The sequence below is a fragment of the Podarcis melisellensis genome (assembly GCF_964234715.1).
Source record: "Podarcis melisellensis genome assembly, chromosome: 3".
Lineage (NCBI taxonomy): Eukaryota > Metazoa > Chordata > Lepidosauria > Squamata > Lacertidae > Podarcis > Podarcis melisellensis.
The window spans coordinates 85,039,515-85,058,203 of NC_138530.1; the positions used below are offsets into that span (position 1 = coordinate 85,039,515).

The 18,689-nt window shown below is 42.2% G+C and overlaps 1 protein-coding gene across 7 annotated transcripts in view; it reads right to left on the minus strand.

Moving 5' to 3' along the window:
- Window positions 1-18,689, minus strand: part of COL19A1 (collagen type XIX alpha 1 chain) — a gene marked incomplete at its 3' end in the record, with an annotated part of 191,241 nt that overhangs the window by 83,410 nt on the left and 89,142 nt on the right. For all 7 annotated transcript variants that reach the window (XM_081906050.1, XM_081906051.1, XM_081906052.1 and 4 more), the window contains exons 13-15: window positions 12,223-12,276; window positions 7,050-7,103; window positions 5,307-5,342 (exon numbers count right to left, since the gene is read on the minus strand). In XM_081906050.1, coding sequence (XP_081762176.1) covers window positions 5,307-5,342; window positions 7,050-7,103; window positions 12,223-12,276 — 144 coding nt within the window. The remainder of the gene's footprint in view (window positions 1-5,306; window positions 5,343-7,049; window positions 7,104-12,222; window positions 12,277-18,689) is intronic.

An 18,689-nucleotide genomic window follows, 5' to 3' on the forward strand; every position in this document is an offset into this window, starting at 1 on the left:
CCAAATGTTGCAACCATGTTTATAGGGAATTGTTCCAGCCCCATGATCATTTTGGTTGCAAAATGGTAGTCATTGTTGTCCACAACAGTACAGTGGTACCTCGGGTTAAGTACTTAATTCGTTCTGGAGGTCCGTTCTTAACCTGAAACTGTTCTTAACCTGAAGCACCACTTTAGCTAATGGGGCCTCCGGCTGCCGCCGCACTGCCAGAGCACGATTTCTGTTCTTATCCTGAAGCAAAGTACTTAACCTGAAGCACTATTTATGGGTTAGCAGAGTCTGTAATCTGAAGTGTATGTAACCTGAAGCGTATGTAACCCAAGGTACCACTGTATAATCTGCAGCTTTAGAGCTTTATACAATGTGTACTCTGTATGTCACTTGTTTGCTGAATTTGTATCTGAAAGTGACCACAGAACGTGTCCAGGCCTGAGTGACCAGCTTCCTCATTCTGTTTGCTTTGCGCTGAACATGTTATCTGATGCTTCATTTGACAAGGCCCCAAGGAGTACGGAGCCAGCATTCCAAGTATCTGTTTAGTAAGCAAATCTTAGGTACTTCTGCTTGTGACTGACTTAACCCTTGGCTTCTGTGTAAACATTTGGTGCCATCTGGATGAGTATTTTATAACTCTGCAAAGGGATAGGCCCACAGGAACGTAGAGACGGACGCTCATTTTCCTGGGGAACTAAAAGCTACGGATCAAATGTCAAGAGGAATAGTTTTCATATACTTTACAAGAGAGATCACTGTACCACCTTCCTTCACCTGTCACTCTTGTGACATGACATGCACAGGCTTAAGCTCTCGATGCCAGAAAGGAGAGGGGAGCTTAGCCAACTGTGTCATTTCGGATAAAAGTCTCTGACTTCTTTCGCCTTATTCAGCACCTTGACAAAACTATGAAGATAATGCTGTCATCTCTGGTGTTCAGTCACTGGATGGGCCTAGTGATACACATTAAGTATCTTAGATGTGAAAACGATTACTTATGCGGGTCCTCAGTAAATTAGGCTGCCATTCCATTTGATTTAATGGGGCTTACACCCAAGTAGACATGCCTAGAACTGTGATGTTAAATTCTCTTTAATGTTGGGGAAATAATCTAGCTCATATGAGGTGGTTAAAAATTCAAGTTTTAAATTAATGCTTTTAAAACATACTATAATGTATAAATAATGTATTATAAAAGGTAATTATTATTCAGCATCTCTGGTAGCCCAATTCAAAATACATTTTATTGGAAATAAATTCAACTTATTTTCTCCCCTTGACACCCCCAAATAATTAAGAGGTCTAAATCCACATTTTTCTTAAATATATAGTAGGCTTGATCCAGAAATCCCAGGTGATTGATATGCCAGTTATGCAAAAACCTTGGTAATATAGTGATGCTGACAGGACGTGTAGAAACACATGTGTGAGTGGGGTGTTAAACTAAGTCCTGTATAATAAATAATAATAATAATAAATTTTATTTATATCCCGCCCTCCCCAGCCGAAGCTGGGCTCAGGGCGGCTAACAACACCAAAATAGTGTGACATTATAAAAACATTATAAAAATTAATTAAAATCAAGATTGATGGCAGCCATAAAGTTTTGTAAAGGTTGCCAAAGGAGGGAGTCAGGCTGCGCCCTAACCAAAGGCCTGGCGGAACAGCTCTGTCTTGCAGGCCCTACGGAAAGATGTCAAGTCCTGCAGGGCCCTTGTCTCTTGTGACAGAGCATTCCACCAGGTTGGAGCCGCAGCCGAAAAGGCCCTGGCTCTAGTTGAGGCCAGCCTAACCTCTCTGTGGCCTGGGACCTTCAAGGTGTTTTTGTTTGAAGACCGTAAGTTCCTCTGTGGGGCATACCAGGAGAGGCGGTCCCGTAGGTACGAGGGTCCTAGGCCATATAGGGCTTTGAAGGTTAAAACCAGCACCTTAAACCTGATCCTATACTCCACCGGGAGCCAGTGCAGCTGGTATAGCACCGGATGAATGTGATCTCGCAGCGAAGACCCCGTAAGGAGTCTCGCTGTGGCGTTCTGCACCCGCTGGAGTTTTTGGGTCAGTCTCAAGGGCAGCCCCACGTAGAGCGAGTTACAATAATCCAGTCTGGAGGTGACCGTCGCGTGGATCACAGTAGCTAGGTCAGGGCGAGAGAGGTAAGGAGCCAACTGCTTAGCTTGGCGGAGATGAAAAAATGCCGCCTTTGTAATAGCTGCAATCTGCGCCTCCATGGAGAGGGAGGTATCGAAGATTACACCCAAACTCTTAACGGACGGTGCTGGCACTAATTGCACCCCCGTAAGAGATGGGAGTTGCCCCCTCAGTCCCATATCATCCCGTCCCAGCCAGAGGACCTCTGTCTTCGAAGGATTTAACTTCAACCGGCTCCAACGTAACCATCCAGCCACAGCTTCCAAGCATCTGATCAGTGTGTCTGGGGCCGAGTCAGGATGGCCATCCATCAACAGATAGAGTTGGGTGTCATCAGCATACTGATGGCAGCCCAGCCCAAAACTCCGGACAAGCTGGGCGAGGGGGCGCATAAAGATGTTAAAAAGCATCGGGGAGAGAATCGCACCCTGAGGCACTCCACACACCAAGGAGTGGCGCGATGACAATTCCCCCCCAAGCGCCACCCTCTGTCCCCGACCAGAGAGAAACGAGCGCAGCCATTGAAGGACTGTGCCCTGGATCCCCACGTCGGCAAGGCGGTGGTCCAGAAGTTCGTGATCGACCATGTCAAAAGCTGCTGACAAATCTAGAAGAATCAGCAGCCCCGACCCGCCTCGATCCAGCTGTCTACGAAGATCATCTGTTAGGGCAACCAGAGCCGTCTCGGTCCCATGACCAGCGCGGAAGCCGGACTGGAATGGATCCAGAGCCGATGTTTCATCCAGAAACCCACCAAGCTGTTCAGCAACCGCTCTCTCAATCACCTTACCCAGGAACGGAAGATTCGAAACCAGGCGGTAATTGGATAGATCTAAAGGATCTAATGATGTTTTCTTTAAGAGCGGGCGCACCACTGCCTCCTTCAGTTCCCCTGGGAATGTCCCCGTGCCAAGGGACAAATTGATGATATCCCCCAGGAGGGCCCGCACCTCGTCTGGACACGCTCTAATCAGCCAAGACGGGCACGGGTAACATGCTGCTTCTTAAGCATTAAAAAGGAAAAGTACTAGGCTAACTCCGTATGAAAGTTTCCTGGCTGTGATTATAAGTGAAGATTGAACTAAGCTCATTCAAACCGGCAACTGCAAGTGGAGGGACAGGGGACAAATTTGATTACATTCACATTTAAAGCTTAATTTATCAAACTTGCACATTCTGAAACAAAACGTGGAGCACAGCCATCCTTCAAAAATCCCACTTATCAGAATTTCTGCAATCCAGTTCTCCAACCAATGTTCATAAAAAAAGGATGTTGGGAGAAAACGTGTATGAAATGAATATATTTGTGAAAATAACATACAAAAATGCATTTACGAGGATAAATTGCTTGCCAAAAACATGTGTGTTTGTCAAAACCGCTGACAGTAATGTGTTAAAATACAGAAACTGCAGAAACCTGGAGAACTGAATGCAAGAACAGAAAAATGAGAAACTGGGAGAACTGAAATTGACAGATCCTTCCATCCCTAATGTGACATTGGATAATTTTTTCCCCTGCTGGATGTTCTAAATGTAGTTGTAACAATCACCCCCACACTGGTATATGGATGACACACAGCTCTCTTCATTTCCAACATGCTATCCTACAGAGGCAGTTGGAGTTCTAAAACAGTGTTTCGGGGCAGTTCTGAATTGGATATGGGTGTGGATGAACAAACTGAAGCTTAATTAGAGATGCCACAAGGAATCTAATAGGCTGTACCAGAAATGAGAATCCCTAATTGAGTCCTTGCAAGTAAGTTCAAACTGAGCAGGGAATGCTTGAATGCCCATCTTTGACACCTCTGCTGCCCCCTTCCCTTACACCCTGAGGGCCCAGTGACTCACATGTGGTAGGGGGGGGGAGGGGGTTCCAGGATGCTCCAGATTCCTGGCAAAGTGCCTTTTCTCCATGGGACTAAGATTACAAATCCCAGCTGCCGTAGGAAGAAAATATGGTGCTATTTGCATCAGTTTCCACTAGGGAGAAAGTGCTACACCTTATCAATCCTTCTTTTCCTATACATGTCCCCGATAGCCTTACAAACACATTGTATGAAAAGAAAGACGACTGCCTTCATAGGTACATCAAGTCAGCAATCTTTTCCTTTGTACAGTTCCCCAGGAAGGGACTGCACATTACGACATACATCCACTTTGTAAAAGGTAAAGGTACCCCTGCCCGTACGGGCCAGTCTTGACAGACTCTAGGGTTGTACGCTCATCTCACTCTAGAGGCCGGGAGCCAGCGCTGTCCGCAGACACTTCTGGGTCATGTGGCCAGCGTGACGAAGCTGCTCTGGCAAGCCAGCGCAGCACACGGAAACGCCGTTTACCTTCCCGCTAGTAAGTGGTCCCTATTTATCTACTTGCACCCGGGGGTGCTTTCGAACTGCTAGGTTGGCAGGCGCTGGGACTGAGCAACGGGAGCGCACCCCGCCACAGGGATTCGAACCGCCGACCATGCGATCGGCAAGTCCTAGGTGCTGAGGTTTTACCCACAGCGCCACCCGCGTCCCTCAACATCCACTTTGTAGGAGCGTATTATAAGACATTTCCTCCCTGTGTGGCTGCAGAGGAAGTATTAGCTGCTTTGAACACCTATAAAATGTTGTTGGAAGGAAGAGGAAGTCTGCAGGTCACCTTGTTGGTGACCATATAATAGATTATATGGCTTAATCCACAGATCTATGTTCCATAAATGAGTCTGGGGTGAGCAAAAAGGGTAGGTTTCACTCCAAAACACAGAGAAAACCAGAAATTCCTCACTGCTACCTACAATCCTTCAGTTGTCCCACTGAAGCCATTGTCAGATATGAAAGGTGATGAACAAAATGGCAGAAATTGTTAAAAAATGCTTGCACGGCTTTGTTTCACACATTCAGAATACAAGCAATGTATGCTCTTAAATGAGTAGGGAAACACAGTGTGCACAACTAAATATATCTGTTTTTCTTTACACTATTTCAGGATTGAAAATGCTATAATTGCAATAGTATGTTACAAATCTCTGGGTGCATATTTTATTTCAGAAAAAGAAGCGAGCAGCTCATTTAACTATCTTATTAACAATATACTGACAAGTGCAGCATTAGGCAACCCAAAAAATAAACATTGACATGCATGAGAACAATCTCTTCTTGCCTCTTGTCTAGCGTACTTACACTAAGGGCAGCTGGTCCTGGAGGTCCCATATCTCCCTATAAAATTAGGCAAAAACCAAAAGTCAGTGATCTTCTCACTCTAAAAAAACTTAATTACACTTTTTAAAAAGTATTTTATTGATTTTTAAAAAACAGGATCACACACACCTGAAAGATGAGTACAGGATTCCATCTTTGAAAGGAAAGAAGCCCAAAACTTAAAGCTTCAGCTGCTCCTTCAACTTACATAGTTCTCCCCCATTTCTTTTAGGTAGGTTAGGATAAAAGATGATCGCTGACAAAGGTCACCAAAGTGGGTGAGGTTATGAACTAGATCTGCTTCGTATTAGTTCCAACACTCCATAATCATTACATGACACCAGCTCTTTTGTTTTGCTTATCAGACAGTGTCTGTTCAGAGGTGTCTCTCTCTATATATTGGAAGAATATGTACCAAAATGACCGCTCACCAGTTGCATCAGTGAGCAGCTTTTGTGACCTGGCGGGCTCCCCAGCCTCCAGAGCCATGCCATAGCTGCATGGCCATTGCTCCATCTCTTGGGCTAGCCACCGAGGCTGCAGGCCCCGGTTCAAATCAGTCAATGCCACGGTGGCAGCCTGGGGGACAGAGCAAAGGCCAGGTAAAGAGGCACTTGCCAATGCCATTCAGTCAGCTCAGAGCATCAGTGGAGCAGCGTGAAGAGCTGAGGACCAGAGAGAGGTTCATCGGAGGATCAGGAGGACGGGGAAGAATATGTACCAAAATGTGTTGCTACTGCGGCAAAAAAGGGAATGCATGAACAAAAGCAGAATGACCCGGTGACATCACACATTGTACATTTAAAGCACTCTGGTGCATTTTAACAGGCATGACTTCCCTCTAGAGAGGGAGGTATACATCCCCCAAAGAACAAAAAAAAGCAGGGGGAGATCCATGTAATATGTGTGTGTAGAGGGGAAGGGATCACCTTGTTGGCGTCCATCACTCTTATGGAGGGAGGGAAGATAAATGGATGGCATAAGCTTTTGTGGACCAGAGCCCATTTTGTCAGATGACCAAAGCATTCATTGATATAGAGAGAGAAGAAAGGAGGGGGGGGCTGTTTTACAAACTGAGAGCAAAGGACCAAACAACTGAGAGTGGTGCAGATGTGTCACATTACTATGCAGAACACAAATGGATACAAGATCCAATCAGCAGAACACAAATGAATACTAGATCCAATCAGGTGTGACCCATTCCCAACTCCTGTGTGCTGGAGGTGAACGGGCTCAGCAATATGAGTAGGGCAGATCAATACCTACAGAGGGATAATTACAAAATAATTAAACTATTTATAAAATGCTGTAATGTAAAGGTGAGGCAGACACGCCTGGCTTAGCACACATAATACTTGTCATTGCAACGCATTTGCTTGCTTGCAGGGAAGATGAGTAGAAGCAAGGCGAGAAATGGAGGGGCTGCATTTTTCCAAAGAAATACAAATTGCAGTTTGTGCTCCCCTACAATGTGTGTATTACCAGGGATCCTGCACAGCAAATGAGCAACCATTACAGGTTTATTTGTTTTTCAATAATCTCTCAGTGATACAGAAATAATTGCATCAAAAACCAGAACAGTGTAATTATATGCATATTAAATTTATGAACAGTAATTGTTCTAAAGTGATTTTTGACCATTTTCCTCATTAAACAAGCCTTGTCTGGATATTCTGGCAAATCATCAGAATTTAGTCATTTGCGTATCCACACACAAATGAATACCTTTTCTCCCTTTATACCAGCCATTCCAGGATCACCAGGATCACCTTTCAAACCCTATGGATTAAGCAAAAAACAATATAATAAAGAAATGTACCATTACTTCAGCAATACATTAATGCATGTGCCAGCAGAATAAAGCCTCGAGGCTTCTTTAAAATTGCAACCAGAGCAGTGAAGCATCAAAGAAGAACCAAAGAGCTGTAGCAGGTTGTATGAATTACTTGACATAAATTATGAAATGCATATGGGAATTTTGCAACACTGAAAGACTAACTCATCCCCTTTCACTTTTGTAACTTTTTTCTTTCTTTCAACACACTAGCTTATGGAACCAAAGGGGAACCAATGCACTCCCCACTAAATTTTCAGTTATTTAGAGAAGAGAAGACATTTCATGAAGTATCCAGAATGTGGGAGAAATTCAAAAGCATGCCTGTTTAACAGGAATAGTCTTCTCATCATACTAAAAGACACCTTGAACCAAAGAATAGACTTCCCACACTTGGGGATCAGATAAGAAACAAGGGTTATAAGTGCAATGTGAAATGTGATAAGATGTAATAGTACTATTACTAAAATTTGTGTTTCCCCTTTCTACATAAATATGTTCAAAGCAGCTCACAACAGAACATTAAAAATGCAAATCAATACATCCTTACAATAACAATAAAATACAATTTCATTTTGAAACATGACAATCCAACAAATTATTTGCTCTGAAAATATAAACATTATGACATTTAAAGACACCATAAAACACACATTTATCTTTAAATTCATCAATTAATGGCATTTCTATTCAATTAATGTCATCAATATTATTGTTAGCAGTAGTAGTATTGGTGGTAAAATAAATTATATTATGTAATATACTATAGGTCACAGGAATTTATTTCTGGCTAGTCTGGCAGATTATAGTTTTTAAAAACATAAATACAACACAATGAATGAATATATCATCACTGTAGTATCAGCTTAGGTGGCTGAGAATGGCACAGAAAAAAAAGTTATACATGTTATTCTATAGGAAAATCATGATTCATGGCCCCAAGTCCTCCTTCCTCCTCCTTCAAGGTTTCCTAATACTATAGCTTGTTTTTCGGTAACAGGAAAGCAAGTGGCACTAAAATGATAAGCAACATCTGTGCTCTGGGGGGAACAGAAACATTAAATCAGTAAGTATTCAAAATACTCGTATTTGTGCAACTTCACTTCCTGCAAAAATTACATTAATTCACCATCTGGAAGAAAGATCATTTAGAGCTATGTGAGCATTTAAGTATCCACTTTGGATTAAATGGTGGATGTTGTCAATAATTCTGATTTAGCTTTGATGTGGCCTTTATTATGCATGCCAGCAACAGAAGAGTTAAATCTGAAGTAGTCTTTGATTTATCAAAAAGAGACAGGCCAAGCAAAGGGAAAAAAAGTTAGAGGAAGGCTTCTCTATGGCTTATTAATGCCTGTGCATGAAATGGTATAAATGCAAATCATGATGATCTGATTTCTGAATGAATGTTTAAGGTTTCTGAATTGCTATGGCCTGAAAGTGGAATTGGTTTAGGTGGTAACTTCAGAACACGAATGGAATAATATCTTTCACCAGAGAAATCACTTCTGTGACTGTATTTACAGGAGAGATGGAACTGAGAAAAAGACACACAAGTAAACATATGCTATTGCCTAATAATTCCACAAGCTCAATAAATCCACAAACCTCACTCACTCCTAACTGGTATGTACATAAAGGTAAAGGTAAAAGGACCCCTGACCATTAGGTCCAGTCGTGGCCGACTCTGGGGTTGCGGCGCTCATCTCGCTTTATTGGCCGAGCGAGCCGGCATACAGCTTCCGGGTCATGTGGTCAGCATGACTAAGCCGCTTCTGGCGAACCAGAGCAGCGCACGGAAATGCTGTTTACCTTCCCACCGGAGTGGTACCTATTTATCTACTTGGACTTTGACATGCTTTCGAACTGCTAGGTTGGCAGCAACAGGGACCGAGCAATGGGAGCTCACCCCATCGTGGGGATTCGAACCGCCAACCTTCTGATTGGCAAGTCCTAGGCTCCGTGGTTTAACCCACAGCGCCACCCGCGTCCCTGGTATGTACATAGCATGATGCTATTTAGAACTTTGTTGCTTAATTTGCAAAATGAGTGAGGTTGAATCAGGCCAACATTTATCTGCCCTTATTTTAAAAAAAGCTATCTTCTCCCAGGAGTCTTTCCCCCAGGTGGGAAAATGGGAAGATAGGAACTGATAGATACAGTCTGGCTACATAGAAGAGGCCTCATGAACTTGACTCCTAGGAAGGTTGCCATCAGCAATAGTTGTTCGCAATAAAGCAGAAGAACCTGTATCAGGTTAGATGGGATATTTTACGTGCCCTACTATGATAGATCATTCTGTGCCCTGTTGGAACATTCCATCACTGCTGAGTCAGAATTGACAGCTCATCATTCTCCACCACAACCAGGCTGAGGTGGTTAGGTCCTCTTGGTGCCAAGGGCTAGAACTGTACAGGTGTAGAAACTTTAGCCATTTGCAGTTTGACTGATGCTGCACTTATGTCTGAGGTTCTGGAAGTGATAGTGAGGAACATACCCTATCGTGAAATCTGTGCTTGGTGCGACACAGCAGAACACTATGCTGTGAAGAAGTGTGCATGCACACGAAAGCTCATACCAAGAACTAACTTAGTTGGTCTTTAAGGTGCTACTGGAAGGAATTTTTTCTGTTGACTGTGGGTTCCACTCATGCACATAGCAGGCATGATACCAAGGTCACAGCAACGACAGTAGCTTTAGTAGAATTAGTGTACCAGCATTAGGAGCTGACAAGTGTTGTGCCTGAAAGGGCGAGGTGGTACCATTGCCTCTTAGTGATCTATGACTGTTCCCTTGCTGGCAGCGGCCTTTTAAGTTCAAGTTAGGGTGCCAACTGAACATTCTCATTGCTGAAAATAGCATGTATCTGAGTCATTCAAGAACTTTAGCACTCTGGCTTCCGTCTAAGATCTAGAACCGTCTCTCATTTGGGCCTGCACGTACATGCTCCCAAATGTGAAACTGCACAGAGGGAAACGTAAGATTATTATGCTACATTTCATATTTGAGCTCAAAGTACAGAACAGACATGTAGCGCACTAATTGAGAATGGAGCACACAATTAAAAATAGCACTTCCCCCCTTTAAAATTCCATTCAACACATGGGTATAATCATTTCCTGGCCACCGCTTTCCTGTATTCGAAATAGTCATGTAGTTAACCATGGCTATCTTTACTCATGTGCACCCTTCTCAAATGATGTGCTACGTGTGCCACAACATTGTACCCAAACACAAAGTGACAGTATGAAGACATCCATAAACATACAACTTTACCTATTTATTTTTTTAATACACCAGCTGTGAGGAGGGTTGGGTAAACTGGTGTTAAAGCTAATTGATTCAATGGCCTTCCTAACAAGAACGGACTTTAAAAATATATACAAAAAAGGTTTCATACCAAGTAAAAACAGCTAGAATTTCAAAGGGGGAAGTAATCATGTCAGTTAGCATAGCCCTGTGACCTGCTTTTCAAATTAGATTGTTTTTAACCCTACCTTATGCTGGTTTCCTGACTAGAAGCTGTTTTTAGAGAAGTCACTACACAAGGTGATAGACAGACTGGAGTGACAACCTGTTAACCCATTACCGCTTTATTGCTCCATAAATGCTTGTTGTTTTTCTTCTTCTGTTCTTTCAAAAGCTTTTCATTCTTATACATGTATATTCAACAAACAGCATTGATAATTGTGAAAAGAAAGGAAAATGCTCATTTTGTGAAGAAAATGGAGAAAAGACTAACCAATGCAGAAAGGCATTCTAAGAAAAATGTGCCTGCTTTAGTACCAAGGGAACTAAAAATATGATAGCAAAAAAGCAAAGTAAACAGCAAAAAACAAAACAAAACAAAACAAACCTCTCCATGCATAGGAATATAATCAACTGCTAAGAAAATCAATGAAATCAGGATATGCACTTGGGTTAAGGCCTGTGTGGCGTTTTCTTCTATTACTTTGGAGTTGTTTTGTGTGTGTGTGCGTGTGTGTGTGTGTGTGTATTTTATTGCGCTAGCCAAAGGCCATGGCAACATCCAAAGAAGGGAAAAAGGAAAGGAAAACACACAGAGACACATACACACATACACACACAGCAGTCGCTACATATGCAGTAAAACTATGTTCAAAATTATACAGAATGAAAAGTAATTCTCAAAATAAAATGTGAAAATTAGATGTCAGAGTCCCCTTTGCGACTGACCACTAGCCCCCCCAGTTCTTTCTTCCGAATCTTCTTAGCTGCCAGGACATACTGAGCCACTTTATAAGTCACAGAGTCATCAGCATCACTCAGCAGCCATTTCACCCCCTCCATCCTGGTTAGATTTGTTTTCTTCATGAAAAGGGATTTAATGAATTGACTTCTTGGTTGTGTATATAGTGGACATTGTAGTATGTTATGGCAAATGTCCTCTACACATGGTTGCCCACACTTTGAAAAATGTGGCCTCGCTCCATAAGGAGATGACGGGCTCAAAGGCGACTATGGGGTGCGGGACTCATCTCACTTCAGGCCGAGGAAGCTGGTGTTTGTCCATAGACAACTTTCTAGGTGATGTGACCAGCATGACTAAACCGCTTCTGGCACAACAGGACACTGTGACGAGTGCCAGAGCGTACAGAAAAGCCATTGGGTGCACCATAAATTGGAGCCATAACTAACTTTCTGTGCATGCTCCCCCACTTCTGAGTGTTTGGTCCAGTGCAGCAAACTGCTCATATCCAGTAAGCTGTAGCAGCCAGTATGCTTGGACAGACCTGCAATGCCACCAACCCAACACCGCTGTCACCACAGCCCAGCTGGATGTGGCTGGAGAAAAGTAAAGGCAAGATGGAACTGTGCACATGTACTGGCAGGAGTGCTGGATTGGCTCCATTAGTGTATCCATGCAGCCTCAACCTCACCGTCACCCTTTGCCCCTAACCAAGCCCTGTGCAGGTAAGTTGTAGCAACACCAGTCTTAGGGTGTCTCTGTTTCGCCACAGTGACTGCTGCTGACAAGAAGAGTTTACACACAAATAGCAGCTATAATATAAATCACTGAGGATAGGTAAAACATTAACTCACATCTCTTCCAGGTGTTCCATCTGTTCCTTGCTCTCCGCTATCTCCTTTTTCACCCTAGGAGAAAAAAACAAGCAATTCTTTTTACATTCTTCAAAAAGCGTATCTAAATGGAGAACAATTATGGAAAATTTAAAAGAACAATGACCTTTTTCAGTATAACGTGTAACTGCATCGGGAAACTATTGCATTTTATTTATTTATTTGTGCACTAAGTACAGTTGAATTCAGACACATACAGCAAACTGAAAACGTATAGCATCACAACTCAATGGATTCAGAAAGGTTTAGTAATGCTCAATGAATTCAGTTATGTTTAATAACGGAATTCAGAACCAGGAAGGAAAATGCTGCGATAAAAATTACAGTGAAATTTGCTAACTGAATTTCACAGTTAAGAACAGAGAAAATTTCAGATGCAAAAGAACTACAACTGACATTAATTATTCTTGTTTTCCCACCATTTGTTCACATCCTCCATATTATCACCATCCCAACAACTTTCAACCTGCATCTGACAGAGCAGGCTCTGGTCCATGAAAACTTGTCGGAATAAATTAGCTAGACTTTAAAGTGCCACAAAATTTGTTATTGCTGCTATTATCCTAGCAGCTTCTGCTTATAAAATACTGACTTAAATTGCTATGCCTTCCATGTCATCAGAAGTACCACAAACACAAAAACTGGGAACGGATGGTTAGTAGACACAAGCTTTACCTACATAGTATTGCAACTGCAATCAAGCCATTATAGGAAGATAGTGCAGTAACCAAACCCCATAACAGACTTGAACTCAGGTGCAGGGGGAGAGGAAGATAATAACCTTGCTGCAGCAGTTTGTCCTGCTGTGCTGTGCTGATGACCCCTTTTTAAAAATCACGGCAGATGTAGAAACCAGGACTGAAGAGCTGGAGTTCTATTCTTTCAAAAAGTGAGCTAAAATTAAAGAGAAATGGCTCTCCTAAATAATGGGCTATTAATGTGGGGAAAGTGGCAACCGAAAGTGGTGTTTACTTGAAATACACTTTTAAGTTACTTTCCCCCCTGCCTTTTAGTATACATTGTATTTTACCATTCTGTTTAGATGCTGTTTCATCTTATTGTTATTTTAGTTTTGATTTGTGTATAATTGCCTACTGACATTTTGAGGCTTTTCTTTTATGCTCCGTATCTTAGTGGTAGAGTATGTGCTTTGCCTGCAGTTCACAATCCCAGCATCTCTAGGTAGGGATGGAAAACACTTTTGCCTGAAACCTTGAAGAGCTGATGTCAGGCAGTGTAGAAAATACTGAGATACATGGACCAATGGCATGGCTCCGTACAAGGTAGCTTCCCATGCCTTTGTGCAAACATCCCTAAACTCGGCCCTCCAGAAGTTTTGGGACTACAACTCCCATCATCCCTAGCTAACAGGACCACTGGTCAGGGATGATGGGAATTGTAGTCCCAAAACATTGGGAGAGCCAAGTTTGGGGGGTGCCTGCCTTTGTGGTTCTGGCTTTTTTTTTTTACATTTTTTGTCTTACTGTTTAGCTGTCAGTAATTATTCTTCTTCATATGATTTTGGTTAACAGCCAGAGAGCCCTGTGAATTTTGCACAGTCACCATATTTCATACAAAAAGGAAAACAACTTGGAAGAAGAACCACGCTGTTGCCTGCTACCTTACTGCAAAGCAACACATGGAAAATGCAAAATGCAGTGGTGAAGCGTGAAGCACGTTCAAATCCTTCCCCCAAACAGCCTTCTTCTGCTGAACAGTGCCTTCCCGCCTACCCTTCAATAGCACTGTGGGTGCATACATATAAGGTAAACTTGCTTTTCCCTGGAAAAGTGGCAGGTGGTTCCTAAGTCCAGGAAAAAGGAAGGCAGCCTGTTCTGGAGAGGTGGGGGTGAGGGTTGCTGGGGGTGAGGGTTGCATTTCACCTGAAGGATCGGGTGTACAGTGGCCTCAGTGCTACAGGATGCCTTTTAACAGATTGCCAGCAACAACTATTGTTGTTACCTACTTGAGATCATTTATGATTAAGGGCAGGATAGAAATCTTATAAATAAAAAAAACCTGTCAAGCTCACATGCCAGACGTGTTTCAAAAATCAGCTAAGAAACCCCCAAAGACTTAAATTATTGCATGTGAGGCATGAAGTAAAAGGCACAATACTTATTTCTGAACCAGGCATTAGAGTACAAGCAACCTCTCCATCAACAGTAGCAGAACAGCTAGTTAACTGATTTTTGAAACACGTCTGGCATGTTCTTAGGTCTTCACTATTTTATAATGGCTTGACTAAAGCTGGTGAATGCTCAGCTAAGCAAAAACTGGCAGCCAAGAGGTAAAAAAAAAAGTATTATTAATGTTCCTATTGTTGATTATTCCTGTTTTTCAATGTGGGCATTGACATGTATAAATGAGAAGCCTCTAGCAATTACTGAGATCAGTTTCTACTGAGCCACAAACCTGAGGCTGCAATTTGACTTGCATATAGGTGATCTCTATAATCCCACTGGCACTCCAGCAGTTATATGGATATATATATGGTCACAACATATGGCAACTTTTAAGTAGGTGAAATTAAGGGCAGCCATAAAACTTAAAATGTAGATTCACTAGGTTCTGAGAATGAATGCTATTCCTGAAAAATGAAAGGGGTTATGTTTCTCTAAACTCCCATATCTACCAAAGTTGAAACTTAGCCCTTTAAAAAGCAGTACAATATCAAAGAAGAGTCTCTATATTATTCATCACTTTAGTTCTGTTATCGTAACAGTCCAGAACTAAGTTGACTCAACTAGATGATTTCTGCTCCATGTTTTTAACTCAAAGCTATTTTTCCAGTGTAAACAATACAGGTGTACTTGACTTCCAGCATATCAAAGCCTAACTAACCCTGGAATTTTCTTCCAAATTTTATGCCTACTACTATATACCCAGTTTAATGTTTTGCAGGCTGGCAAATTTATAAAATATTTTATAAGTGTTTTTATTTTATTTTGTAAACATTGTTTATGTTCTAATTCTAGAACCTTAAAACTGATGTCCTACAATTGTTGTGGAGTTGCAAACCATTAATTGGGGCTGTCTGAGCTAGAAAAGTGTTGTAGAACCAAGGCTAGTGGCAGCCGGGGAAGGGAAGAGAGAAAGCCAGATGGAAATGGAAGAGTGGAAAGGCAAGCAGAGAACAAAGAATAAGGAAGCAATTGTTAGAAACTCTGGTTTCATTCAGTGAATATGGTGCATTCTTCTTCCCTTGAAGTCTTTATTATTTCCTTGAGTCTACAAACAAACCCATCCTATCCTTCACTTTTTCCACATTACTGCTCATTACTTCTAAGAGCCCTGTGCCTTTTTATAATTTTCTACTGAATTCCAAGAGTGCCACAAAACAGTTCCAATAATGGCTGGTGGGGGGAATTCGTATTCACGGAAGCAGCTTTTTGTTGTTGCTGCTGTAGGGGCTCTATCCCCATGTTGCATGGGTCACCATTAACAGAACTGCCAGTCTAACATTACAGTGTTCAACACACACACACACCACCCCTTGAGTGTACTTGGTGTTTAGAACTACAAGCACTTCACAAGGAACTGCAGTGAGAAAGAAATGAATACATATCAAGGCCAGTTGGTAAACAGGTGTGACTAGATGGCGAGTTGAACAGATCCATGCCTGGTTCACCATGTGGCAACACTAGATAGCACTGCCAAGTTTGCAACTTAAACTGCCATACTGATGCAAGACTTCAGGATTGAGTGGCGGCAGAATACACATGGACTTTGTTGCAAGGTGTACATTTGGCAGTAAACAATTAAATGACCACCTTGCTGTGCTGTGCATGGACCCACTCCATTCATATTCTCACCATATGAAAATGGGGAGTTCCCCTGCTGCGCAAGCGACTGAGTAGTTCTCCCCATCCTCTAGCACACAGTCCTCCACAGCTCATCTCCAAACATCCAGCTTCTGCCACTACTTCAGCTGATATCTCAGAACTCCATATCCAAATCACCCTGGCCAAAACCAATGAATACACTCAGTGGCCTTTTAAAAGCCCTTTAGAGACAGGAGAGTGCCTCAGGAGAAGACTCTAGGCCTCAAACTTATTTCCCTACGTTTCCCCCCTACTTGGTGCACACACTCCCCACATGATGATGCCTTCACTATTTCACCTCATTTTCTCCCCATCTTGTACTGACAACAAATTAGAGGGAAGAAAAACACTCCCTGTCTTTGCTTTTAAGAGCACTGAGGTAGCCAACATGATATCTGAGAGGAATTCAAGCATTTCTCACGTCTCCTACCAGCAGTCCTTACTAGAATGACATTTACAAAACAAACGCTGCCTATTCTTAACCCTGAACAAAGTAATTGGATAAAAAGTCATAGGAAGTCATGCTGGTCCATCATTGGGGGAGGGGGTTTAAAAGCCGCAGTATTATGATACCTTCATGACCCAAAATTGGGTGTGAGAAACCTGTGGCCCTCCAAATGTTGTCAACTCCAAATCCCATCAGCCTCAGCCAGTGTAGCTATTGGTTAGAGATGATGTGGGTTGTAGTCCTACAATACCTGGAGAGCCACATGTTCACTACACCTGCCCTAAATTTGGCAACAAAATTACTACTACTAGTAATCCAGTCATTACTACTAATTTATAAAGGTCCTGCTCCACGTCTCTGCCAAGTGAAGTGCGGCAGGTACCTGAACTTGCAAGTTATTTGGGATGCTATGAATAAAGCATAGATCTCTGAAGAACACGATTATTTGTCTTCTCACATAAAAGACTTTAAATTCCTACAAATGGTCTTTAGCAGAAAGGTCGCCATCTTAGATGCTGAGAATTTTCATGTACAAATATTTTTATAACAACAATATTTGCAGTATAACAAAGTGCAAGGGGGACACTGCTGAATCCATAAATGAGAGATTTTAAAAACAGATTAGACAAGCACCTGCCTTAGATGTGATTATGAGTAGCGGATGAAATACATGACACTTAAGGTCACTTACAGGCCTAAATTCTATAATTAGTCTTGCATTTTCATGACTGCCAGTTTACAACTCCATATAAATTGGGTCCAGATAACAGTGATAGTCAGTCATTTCCCCTCCAGATGTTTGAATTTAGCAAATTGGAACACTGAGCTGAAGACACAGGCCTTTAGGCCTTTGTTCTGGTTTGCAGACAGAGATCTGGTATGAAGGCTCTCCAGCTTGGAGGCATTCCCTAGTTGCATTCATGCTGACTGAACCAGACTGCTCCCAGAATTACTGGAAGGATGCTCTCACAGTAAAATGAAAAACCTTGAGAATAGAATATAAGTAATAAACAAGAAAAGGGGATGGAGACATCTCTCCAGGGATCACACAGCCTTGATCCCCACCCCACATCCCCACTCTTCTGCCTTCTTCTGGGATATTTATATCTCCTTTGCAAAACTAAAACAATAGGGAGAGGGTCTTATGCAGTGTTTTTCAGGAAGGCATGACCAAAAAGGCTTTGGTGACAAACAACCAGAAGAATATAAGAAAAGCAAATTTTGAAAGCACCCTTACTGCTCACACAATAGGTCAATAAATCATATTTTAAGATTGATTTCTGATTTCTAGCTGGAGAACATTCGAGTCCTTACAAGAAACAGAAACTAGCCCCGTTCCCTTTTCTTTTAAAAGGTAAGTCAGGAACCAATCTTTTCCTGTCAGTAGCTGACAAATGGCATTACTCTCACATAATGCATTTTTAAGACATCAACATTTACTGTGGATTCAGCAGACTGCTACAATTGTTGTTTAGAGACTAGCAGATTCCGCACAGCGATTACAACAATGTCAAATGTGTGATGGACTGGTGAGCATGTATTGTAAAGCCTCAGCTTCACAAGCTTCTGATACCAGTGTGACCTCTCAGTTTATATTTCTGCAAGTTTATTAATTTGTTATACTTCCATTCCAGCCTTTGTTTGAAAAGCTCAGAGCAGTGTACGTAGATTTCCCCTGCCCCGTTTTGCTGCTGCAACAAACTTGTAAGGAAAACTATCCTATGAGATAGCGCCTGACCCAATATCACCCAGTGAGTTTCATGGCAGAATAGAATCTGGGTCACCTCTGCCTAAGCCCAACAAGGCAACTATAGGCTAATCCACACTTACCTTTTCTCCGCTCTTCCAGACACAGTCTGCACTTTAAAGCTCAGTGTCCAAGCGGCTTTTTTTTTTTTTTGGCTCTGGAGCTTTCCCCGCAAAACCCCAGTCTTTAAAGCAGCATTGGAGCAAACATAAATCTGCAGAAAACCTGAATTGATGTTTGTTTTGATTGAAAAACTAAAGACCAGTGCGTGAGGACCCTTCGTCTGCTCAGAATGAGTAAGAATAACAAAAGCCAGGCTTCAGAGTTTAGAGTTTGCTGGAGTGCGACATAGGACAAAAGGTCTGTTAAAGGCAGCTAGCTGAGGAGAGGGTCAGAGCCATGGCTGATG